We start from the raw sequence: 12,034 nt of genomic DNA on the forward strand, positions 1-12,034 counted from the left end.
GTACTTCGATGTAGAGTTTGTTTGGGGCTACCATCACTTTGGAAATACTGTTCTCATCCTTGTTCATGTCTGGTGAAGGAGGTTGAGAGTTGCACACAAATGTAATTTGTCCCTTCTGTTTTGGGTTGCCATCACCCAACGCTTTGAGCATGTGACCCACCCATGTTGAACAAAACAATAAAGGCACAATGGAAGAGGAGGACTTGGCCACTGTTATGATGCTGGATGCTGCTGCTGCTGAGCCTGGAACTGCCCATGCAGAATGGAGAAGAGCACAGCTGTGACGTCGCCCCCCCCCCCCCCCCCCTATAAGCTAACTGACAACTGACAGTGACTGAGGAGGAGAGGAGAGGAAGCAGTGGCGGCTACTTCACACCATGCTTCTTCCTGTTGCCCTAGATACTTCAAAAGACTGAAAAATGTTCAGAACATCTTTGAGTGAGGGATCTGCATATGAGTCCTGGTTGGCCTCAGTAATAAATTGGCAATGACTGCTAAGTCCATGAAGTTCCACTGCCCAAGCTCTATATGGCTCTTGCAGCCATTTTTACAATGGTAGAACTCAGTGTGAGCAGCAATAACATGAGTATGTTTCTAATGATAATTAGAGAGAAACTGACACATTTCATCAACAGAGAGATGGCTGGTACCTGAAGAGGAGCTAGCTGACACCAAAGGTGACAAACAGGAGGAGAAATCCTTGACAAAAATAAACTCTTACAACAGTTGGGGTCTGTGACTCTGAAAGCTTGAAAATAATGTTGCCCAACCTTCCACAGTATCGTCATACAGAGAAAACAGTGGGGGTTGCATCAACTCCGGTGGAACCTGGCATGCCAATGAGGCTGCTATATTTTTTCGTGCCATGGCAAGAGCCTGCTGATAGTAGGTGAGAGCTCACTGTTGTTCAACAAGAGATTGAAGAACCACGTCCACTGACATGTTGGCTGTGTATTGAATCAAAGGAATGAAACACGTGGAGTATATCACACTCGTCGGTAAGTTTGTTGTAAATTGTACATACACAATATCTGAAGTAACACCAACCAAATTTTATTCTGTTTCCACATAAAGAAATCCACAATAACACTGAACGAAGTATAGGACAGGGCGAAGTCCACTCACTATGAAACACATCAACATAAAATCTCGTAGGTGAGCATACAATAAGATAGTCCACAAAAGTAAAGCCAAGGGCATGGTGTGCTGGGCTTATACTGGGCTGTTGTGCACATGACACAGTGCTTGCCCTTGCTGCATGTTCTGTCCAGGTTGTGAGGCAACCTCTCCAGGCTAACTGTGGATGCACTTGTATTGCTTGCTGTTTGATTACACATGCCTTACCTTAGAGTCACAACAAATACACCAATCTTTGTAAACCTAGCATACTGCGACACTGAGTGTAAACAAGTACTGAGCATGTGACACACTGCTTAAAACAAGCAGCTAGAAAAACAGGCACCCAGCTATTTATAACAGGTTCCAATATGTATTTCACATAACATTAATGACAGGGCTGAATAAATGTTCTTACAATCAATATTTGTAATTCTGTAAGAATTCAATATACAATTTGATTCTAAATAGGGAATTGCTTTGTTTGGTGTAAACCAAACTGTTTAGAATGCATGTTTTTAATATAAAATTTAAAAGGTGTCTTATTTTGAACAATCAGTTTACAAAAGTATTAATTTTAGTTTTAATTGTATCATAGTTTTCAGTATTGATATTTTCACAGGATCATGAACTACTAATTGACATTATATATTGTTAACTCAGAAATAAATAATTTGGGAATGTGATTTCAAGAACTGATATCTAACCGATTTTTTTTTTTATTTATTTATTTTTTTGAGTTTTCTACAAAAGTAGATTTACGTAAGACAAAGATAATTTGAAAACTGGAATCAACTCTACTTAAGCATAATGACAATTATAAAATCATAATCAAATGAAATCGAGTAAGGCAGTGGTAACAGTAATTTATAAAATGTATCAGTGTGTGCATTGGTCATAGTATCAATCACTTCATTATTGTATTTCCTTGTCTGCTGCATTATGCCCTCCACTATTGAAATTTTTCTTTAGATATGTTTGTCAATTTTATTCTGCTATAAAGCACTTTCTTATTTTGTTTCTTTCAGGCCCAATTCCCCTCCATAATGTGCAGCAGCTAAAATCTGATCTTGTGCAAGCACAGGCAAGCCTTGTCCTGTTAACGTGCTTGCATCTTCTGTACTTAGTTACGCCATATGATATGGTTAACCAGATCACACCTATCCCTAATATTTATTTTTCTGTGGTGAGTAAACATATTTACACAGTTATAGTTATCTTTCAAACTATGTACTTGGTTAGTTACATATTTAGAGGTTTAAATTATGCAAATTTGATGCACGGTATTTGCATTAGTCACAAATGAATATAATGTGAAGATCTCTGCAATACAACTATCAGAAGATTGTCATAGAAAGCTAGCCATACTGTGTCGTTATTTGTCATCTGAGTGAACAATAATTCCAGTTGGCTTGTTTCCATGCAATGTGGACTTGTGTGAAGGCTGGTCTGTTTTTTGTTTATACTTTTTAATTTGCTCTTGCACTTTGCTGTCTGCCTGGATGTAAATTATGTGATGTCATCAAGCAGTAAAAACTATTTCTGTCATCTGTATTGGTCTTCCAAGTTGAAATAAAAAGTGGAATGTAGTTCAGTTATTTTGTGTGAACCCAGTAAAACTTGTCCTAACTCAGTAAGACACCAGATAATGGTTCAGTGTAGAAAATTACTTGTAAATGTTGTCTCTATGCATTAATATAATAGTTCAATGATTTTTAAGGAAATATCATAGACTATGTGTGACCTATCTTTTTTGGATGAGAGGAAAAGAGGAAGGTTGATAAGTTTCTGAATTTCAGAGCAGCATTTATCAGTGCACTGCTCTATTTTTAATAATATTAAATATCGACATGTCTTACTACAACTACTACTACTACTACTGCAGCTGCTGCTGTTGTTTCCATGTGACAAATGATAATTTCTTTTGGACTGAAGGAGAACAATCATTGAAAATCAGAAGCATGAATTTGTCAGTAGGCGCACACAAAAGAAAGAAAAGTTACAAGCTATTGGAGTTATCTTGTGGTGAGCTAGAGTGAAATACATGCATGCCTGCATACACACACCTCTTCTGCTACATGGGGCTGCCTGGACTAGCAGTGGACCGTTTCTGGTGGGGATAGTGTTGGGTTGAGCAGGTAGAGGGACTGGAGGTGGATGCTAGTGGCTCGGAGGGAGGAAGTCAGTTTGCTAGCTAGAAATACATGAGGGAGGGGTGGCAGATATATGGCTACACATGTAATGTATGATTGAAGGGGCTGGTTAGGAGTGGCATGCACTGAAGGCAACATGGAGATATAAATTGAGAGGGGTGACAGGATGGAGGAAGGGAAAACTGTTACGGGGAGGACGCAGGGCAGTGGGTTACCTTAGGTTGCGATGAGGACAATTACAGGAGCAGAGGATGTGTTGTAAGAATAACTCCCATCTGCATTGTTCAGAGAAGCTGGTGATGGAGAGAAGTATCCAGATGACTCAGGTTTTGAAGCAGCCATTGAAACCAAACATTTTATGTTCAGCAGCATGTTGTGCCACATGTAGTCTACTCTGGGCCACAGTTTATTGGTGGTCATTCATCCTGGTGGAGAGCTAATTGGTTGTCACGCCAATATAAAAAGCTGTGCAATAGTTGCAGCAAGGCTAGTATACAACATTGTTGCACTCACATTTGGCCCGGCCTTTGATGGGATAAGATAAGCCCATGACAGGACTGGAGTAAGAGGTGCTGGATAAGTGGATTGGGCAGGCGTGCACCTTGGTCTGCTACAGGGGTTTGATCTCTGTGGAAAGGGACTGGGCGCCGGAGTGATGGACTACAATGTTTAGGTTCAGTGGACGGTGGGAGTAGGTTGGGTGTGCAGTGGAACACCACTTTGGAAGGGGTGGGAAGGTTCTTGGATAGGATGTCCCTCATTTCAAGGCAGGATGAGAGGTAATCAAAGCCCTGGTGAAGGATATGGTTCAGTTGTTCCACTCTTGGGTGATACTGGGTGACAAGGAGGCCACCACTCCTTTGTGTATGATTTTTAGAGTGGTGGGAGATCGGGGGAGGGGTGGGGAGGATTAAGAAATGGTGTGGGAAATATTTTTTGTGCACTACCACTTGGCACTATTAGTCCAGCCAGAACCATGTAGGGACAGAGGGGTGTGTGTGGGGGGGGGGGGGGGTGCACATGTGGGGGGGAGAGAAGAGAGAGAGGAAGAGAGAGAGAGAGAGAGAGAGAGCGCTCCAGTGCAGTCCAAAATAATCAGTCTTTCCTTCTCATCCCGTCCGGTAAGTCTCCCCTGACTTGCCCTTCTGGGTGACTTTTTCTGAAATCTACCCTTTTTCCTAGACCTCTCCAGTCCTTTTCCTTCACCCCTTCTCCTTCCCTTTCAACCTTTCTGCTGGAAGAACAAGCCTCTGGCTCCAAAAGCTTGCTAATTATAACCTTCTTTTATGTGTATGTGCTGCCCTCACTTGGTGAGTAGATTTTTTATCTATCATGTTAAATTATATTGTCAAGAATAGTATAGTAGCTACCCTAGAGCTCTTGTATGGATTAGATCCAAAGTATGTACATAAACCACATTGTTTTCCTGTTGAACATTCCAACACGGACTCTGTCGAGTGCCATGTCACATCACATTATCCATCAAAACAAACCCACTTGTGCACACTACATGTACTCCTTTACCTTAGTAGCCACTTCTTGTGTGCAGCGGATGCATAACCTATTAAGGAGGTTTTACAGTGCTCTACCGAACAGTGGAGGTCAAGAAAACTTGCATCCAAGATTGCCACATTATTGTCTGAGCCTCTTGTTTAAGCATTCCACTTGATTCAAACCAAAGGATCATGACTGGTTCATCAATTATGCTGCTTTCAATCCCTCCTCATACGAGGCTGGCTCTGCTTTCACTCATCATGTGTGAGGGTAGCTGTTTCACCAAAGCAGCCAGCCACCTGCATTATTTATTTATTTTACTTGATCTGATTAGGCCAACCAGACCCTCTCACACATTGGACCAGAAGGAACTGAGTATGGCCACTGCACCCATGTATCATGTGTCATTCATGCTGACATGAGCCACAATTTGCAGACAGATTCACTTAATCTACTCCATCGCTGCCAGCAGAGACTCCACCCAGCAAACAGAGTGCACACTGACCATCATTCCTGAGTTGGCCACTGTTACATTGTTGTTCCCAATCTCCTGTCTTAATATTGTATATCCCAATGATAAGCAGTCACACCCACTGTGCATCAAACCTTCCCGGGAGATTGGCCCCAGTCGCAACAAATGAGGTATCCTGTGCTTTCTTAGGTGTACTTTCAGCAGTGGCCGATACCTCATAACTGTTTTTAAGACATAAAAGGACAGCTGAATGACCAGTACCCCTTCCACCTTGCGCCCAGAGATTGCAAAACTGCCACTGTCTGCCATTACCATCAGCACAAGCAAATTCGAAAGCGCTGTGACATCAGGGATCCCAGGTGTCATCACAGGTGACCCATTGCAGTCACAACCCAGGGCAGCAGCCAGAAGCCAAATGTGGCTTCCAATTGTTTACAGACAGTGACCGATTCCTCATGTATCAAAAGGCAGCAGAGTAGGCCCTATCCATGTTTAATCAGTGTTCATCTGTACTGCAAGGAATGTGATCCTAACCCAAGTAGTCGCTGGATGCAGTTGAAGTAGTGCTGCTACACTACTACTGATTTATACCACACTCCAAAATACTCTGATAGCGCAAATGCACTGAAGTTTACACACAAACTTTCTATGAGCTAGAAATGCTAGTCAACACAGTAAAATACACAGATACAATTCAGATCTCACAACAACACTTTAGAACAAAAAATTAACTAAATCTTGTGCATAAACAGAAAGTGCCACTGCTCCTGACGCATCAGCTTGGTTTCACAGTTGCGATTTGAATTACCACTGTGGCAAAAGCCTACGTACTAATGTATCAAGATATACAATGATATTACTGTGTTTTACATTTGTTGGAAGCAGAGTACAGCAGTGTGTAAATCACGATACGCATGTGACGTGTATAATGATTTAGATATTATATATGAAGGAATTATGGTTGCTTTGCTCAAGAAAGTAGCAATAAATAAAAATTGCACGATCGTCTCGCATAATTCTAATATCTTCCATTAAATCAGACAAAACTAAAAAAGAAGGGGGTAAATAAGTGACAAAATACTATACTATTTATTAACTTCCCTTCCACAAACCATTTCCTCTTGTTTGTTTGAGTCCCTTTTTTTAATGTGGTAGTTGTTAATTAAAATGTACAACATTTTCTGTATGTATCACTTTAAATCTGTCCAATGTAGCGTTTTTTAGCTTCCAATAAAATTATACAAATTTTACTTAATTTGTTGTCAGTGTTTAAACTACTTTTTATTTTCCTGCCAGTGTGAAAGGCTGAACAAGAAGGATTGGCAGACAGCTCGTGTTATAGGCTTCTCAGAAGCCACAATGGTAAAAATAATGAAGGGGCAGAGAATCAAGGTAATATATACTGACAAATATAATCTTCACTTGGTGTTCCAGATCGCTCATAGTCTTAAGGTTAATCACTGCTGCAGCCATTTAAATTGCGTGAAACGGTTCATTTTAGAATGAATTAATGAGACAAGGTGGAAATTTTCTTGATCGAAATAATTAATCAGCTAACAAGTTACAAAAGATTCATCAGTAATAGAAAATGGAAAATTTTAAAGTACTGCCTGAACTCCCATTTCTCAGTTAGATTAAAGGTAAAAAAAATTGACATCAGTGGCATAACCACTCTAGGAAGCACAGAACAATGTTTTTGATTCACAAACGATAATTAAATATGAAGGGTGATAAAAAGTTCCTTTACATTTTTTGTGATATTATTGTTTTATGAACCAAAAGTGTTTCCCGTATGGTATTATCAGTATTTGCTTGCTGAAACAAAACGAACACTATATAAATGTATATGGAGGGGGGGGGGGGGGGGGGAGTTTATTGTGACAGAATTCTTGTCTGAACATTCTTGGTAAGCTTGCCATTTCAAATAAGAATAAAAATTTGAGCTATCATTGTTTTGTCAAGAACAACTGACTAACAGGGTGCTACCAGAATTTATGTTGATGGCCATAGTGCTAATTAAGTCTGTTAGAACCTCAATAACATGGCAGATTTATCTTTAGTGTGCCAAATTCTAAAGCCCACTTCCATGCATAGCTATGATTATAGCTGCTGTCCCGGTTACAGTTACTGATGCACACTGTTGTGTCTACCACCTGTTTGACGAGAGTCCCAGTAGGTTGGTATATAGGACGAGATTTTTGTTTCGCCAAACATAAACTGATGCTTATTTTTGAAACTGTACTTATACACTGCTGTTAAAAATTACAAGTTTTGAGGAGCCACCAATGTTTTGAACCAGTTTCAGAAATGTGTGAATTGATTAACTGATGATTTTGCTTTGTGGGATTGTAACTCCTGTAACACAGCCCTTAATTGGACGCAGAGAATAGGCCATGGGCTGTATGTGCCAAAGAACCTACTTATTTTGCTGGCTGTAGTTCCATAAAAAGGAGGGGATTTGATAGGCAGATTGCTCTGTGAATGGTGAACACCTTTACCTTTTTTTGAAGATCACTACGTTAAAATCGTAGTTCATGTAGCCAATATGTTCCTTGCGGTATGTAGTATTGCTTTTCCTCCTGCTCCACATTTATGTCTGTTCCACAGTGTGGACAGGGAAGACTCTAATATAAGAACTCGTGTGATTTAGTGTCACAAATGTTATTGCATTAAATTATTTTTTATTCTGTGCTCTGTAAAATTTCACAGTAAAACCCTGTAGACTGTGGGCATGAGGTACAACTAAGACTTCTTACACATTAATTCTAGATCATCCACCTGCTTTTGATGCAGATCTGTGACTTCATTTCGCAACACAGTAATCAATTTATCATGCTCTATTCAAAAGTTCCTCACATTACTGCATTGGCACTCTACCACAGCCCTTTTCTACGTCTACATCTACATCGATACTCCGCAAGCCACCCAACGGTGTGTGGCGGAGGGCACTTTACGTGCCACTGTCATTACCTCCCTTTCCTGTTCCAGTCGCGTATGGTTCGCGGGAAGAACGACTGTCTGAAACCCTCCGTGCGCGCTCTAATCTCTCTAATTTTACATTCGTGATCTCCTCGGGAAGTATAAGTAGGGGGAAGCAATATATTCGATACCTCATCCAGAAACGCACCCTCTCGAAACCTGGCGAGCAAGCTACACCGCGATGCAGAGCGCCTCTCTTGCAGAGTCTGCCACTTGAGTTTATTAAACATCTCCGTAACGCTATCACGGTTACCAAATAACCCAGTGACGAAACACGCCGCTCTTCTTTGGATCTTCTCTATCTCCTCCGTCAACCCGACCTGGTACGGATCCCACACTGATGAGCAATACTCAAGTATAGGTCGAACGAGTGTTTTGTAAGCCACCTCCTTTGTTGATGGACTACATTTTCTAAGCACTCTCCCAATGAATCTCAACCTGGTACCCGCCTTACCAACAATTAATTTTATGTGATCATTCCACTTCAAATCGTTCCGTACGCATACTCCCAGATATTTTACAGAAGTAACTGCTACCAGTGTTTGTTCCGCTATCATATAATCATACAATAAAGGATCCTTCTTTTCTGTGACTACTCTGCATTGTGGCCTACAATGAATTACTACGAATTTGTAATGACCCATTGTTGGATGGTCAGCAACAGTCTTAGCAAAAGATCTGACACACAGGAGAGTCGTACAAATGTATCCTCGTTTGATCATCAAATGGACACCAGTATGGACGACATAGTAATAAGCACTCTTGGTGTAGAGAAACAACTGAAATAGTTGAAAACAAATAAGTCACCAGGTCTGGATGGAATTCCAGTTCAGTTTTATCAAGAGTACTGGATGGCAGTGGCCCCGTATCTAGCTGGCATTTGTCACGAATCTCTCGCCCATTGTAAAGTCCCAAGTGACTAGAAAAAAGAGCAGGTGACACCTGTATATAATACGGGCAAAAATTACAGACCTAAATCCGTGACATCGATTTGCAGCAGAATTCTTGAATATATTTTCAGTTCATATATAATAAATTTTCTTGAGACAGAGAAGGTTATGTCTACAAATCAGCAAGGTTTTGGAAGTCATTGCTCATGCAAAACTCAGCGTGCACTTTTCTCATATGATGCACTGCAGACGATGGAAGAAGGGTGGATTCCATATTTCTAGATTTCCAGAAAGCATTCGACAGAGTATCCCAATGCAGACTTTTAACAAAGGTACAAGTGTATAGAACAGGTTCCCAGTTATGTGAGTGGCTTGAACACTTCTAAAGTAATAGAACCCAGTATGTTGTCCTTGACAGCGAGTGTTCATCAGGAGCAAGGGAGTCGTCAGGAGTGCCCCAGGGTAGTGTGATAGGACCATTGTTATTTACTATATACACAATTGATCTGTCAGACAGGATGAGCAGCACTCTGCAGTTGTATGCCGATGATGCTTTGGTGTATGAGGAGGTGTCAAAGTTGAGTGACTGTATGACGATACAAGATGACATACACAAAATTACTAGTTGGTGTGATGAATGGCAACTAGCTGTGAATGTGCAAAAATATAATTTAATGCAGATGAGTAGGAAAAAGAAACCTGTAATGTTTGGATACAGTGTTAGTAGTGTCCTGCTAGACACAGTCACATTATTTAAATGTCTGGGTATAATTATGTAAAGCAATGTAAAACGAAAGGAGACTGTGAGGAAAGCGAATGGTCGAATTAAGTTTACTGGCAGAATTTTGGGAAAGTGTGGTTCATCTCTAAAGGATGCCACATATGGACATTAGAATGATCTATTCTTGAGTACTGCTTGACTGTTTGGTATCCACTGTTGTTGTTGTGGTCTTCAGTCCTGAGACTGGTTTGATGCAGCTCTCCATGCCAATCTATTCTGTGCAAGCTCCTTCATCTCCCAGTACCTATTGCAACCTACATCCTTCTGAATCTGCTTAGCGTATTCATCTCTTGGTCTCCCTCTATGATTTTTACCCTCCACGCTGCCCTCCAATGCTAAATTTGTGATCCCTTGATGCCTCAGGACATGTCCTACCAACTGATCCCTTCTTCTAGTCAAGTTGTGGCACAAACTTCTCTTCTCCCCAATCCTATTCAATACCTCCTCATTAGTTACGTGATCTACCCACCTAATCTTCAACATTCTTCTGTAGCACCACATTTCAAGAGCTTCTATTCTCTTCTTGTCCAAACTATTTATCGTCCATGTTTCACTTCCATACATGGCTACACTCCATACAAATACTTTCAAAAATGACTTCCTGACACTTAAATCTATACTCGATGTTAACAAATTTCTCTTCTTCAGAAACATTTTCCTTGCCATTGCCAGTCTACATTTTATATCCTCTCTACTTCGACCATCATCAGTTATTTTGCTCCTCAAATAGCAAAACTCCTTTACTACTTTAAGTGTCTCATTTCCTAATCTAATTCCCTCAGCATCACCCGACTTAATTCAACTACATTCCATTATCCTCGTTTTGCTTTTGTTGATGTTCATCTTATATCCTCCTTTCAAGACACTGTCCATTCCATTCAACTGCTCTTCCAAGTCCTTTGCTGTCTCTGACAGAATTACAATGTCATCGGCGAACCTCAAAGTTTTTATTTCTTCTCCCTGGATTTTAATACCTACTCCGAATTTTTCTTTTGTTTCCTTTACTGCTTGATCAATATACAGATTGCTTAGCATCGGGGATAGGCTACAACCCTGTCTCACTCCCTTCCCAACCACTGCTTCCTTTTCATGTCCCTCGACTCTTATAACTGCCATCTGGTTTCTGTACAAATTGTAAATAGCCTTTCGCTCCCTGTATTTTACCCCTGCCACCTTTAGAATTTGAAAGAGAGTATTCCAGTCAACATTGTCAAAAGCTTTCTCTAAGTCTACAAATGCTAGAAACGTAGGTTTTCCTTTCCTTAATCTTTCTTCTAAGATAAGTCGTAAGGTCAGTATTGCCTCACGTGTTCCAACATTTCTACGGAATCCAAACTGATCTTCCCCGAGGTCGGCTTCTACCAGTTTTTCCATTCGTCTCTAAATAATTAGTGTCAGTATTTTGCAGCTGTGACTTATTAGACTGATAATTCGGTAATTTTCACATCTGTCAACACCTGCTTTCTTTGGGATTGGAATTATTATATTCTTCTTGAAGTCTGAGGGTATCTCGCCTGTCTCGTACATCTTGCTCACCAGATGGTAGAGTTTTTTCAGGACTGGCTCTCCCAAGGCCGTCAGTAGTTCTAATGGAATGTTGTCTACTCCCGGGGCCTTGTTTCAACTCAGGTCTTTCAGTGCTCTGTCAAAGTCTTCACGCAGTATCGTATCTCCCATTTCATCTTCATCTACATCCTCTTCCATTTCCATAATATTGTCCTCAAGTACATCGCCCTTGTATAGACCATCTATATACTCCTTCCACCTTTCTGCTTTCCCCTCTTTGCTTAGAACTGGGTTTCCATCTGAGCTCTTGATATTCATACAAGTGGCTCTCTTTTCTCCAAAGGTCTCTTTAATTTTCCTGTAGGCTGTATCTATCTTACCACTAGTGAGATAAGCCTCCACATCTTTACATTTGTCCTCTAGCCATGCCTGCTTAGCCATTTTGCACTTACTGTCGATCTCATTTTTGAGACGTTTGTATTCCTTTTTGCCTGCTTCATTTACTGCATTTTTATATTTTCTCCTTTCATCAATTAAATTCAATATTTCTTCTGTTACCCAAGGATTTCTGCTAGCCCTCGCCTTTTTACCTACTTGATCCTGTGCTGCCTTCACTACTTCATCCCTCAGAGCTACCCAATCG

General features: G+C 40.6%; 1 protein-coding gene across 2 annotated transcripts in view; it reads left to right on the top strand.

The window, feature by feature from the left end:
• LOC124622111 (helicase POLQ-like) overlaps nucleotides 1-12,034 on the top strand; it is a 112,728-nt gene that overhangs the window by 52,309 nt on the left and 48,385 nt on the right. For both annotated transcript variants that reach the window (XM_047147719.1, XM_047147720.1), the window contains 2 exons: nucleotides 2,145-2,302; nucleotides 6,532-6,627. In XM_047147719.1, coding sequence (XP_047003675.1) covers nucleotides 2,145-2,302; nucleotides 6,532-6,627 — 254 coding nt within the window. The remainder of the gene's footprint in view (nucleotides 1-2,144; nucleotides 2,303-6,531; nucleotides 6,628-12,034) is intronic.

Source organism: Schistocerca americana, chromosome 7, assembly GCF_021461395.2.
Source record: "Schistocerca americana isolate TAMUIC-IGC-003095 chromosome 7, iqSchAmer2.1, whole genome shotgun sequence".
Taxonomy (NCBI): Eukaryota; Metazoa; Arthropoda; class Insecta; order Orthoptera; family Acrididae; genus Schistocerca; species Schistocerca americana.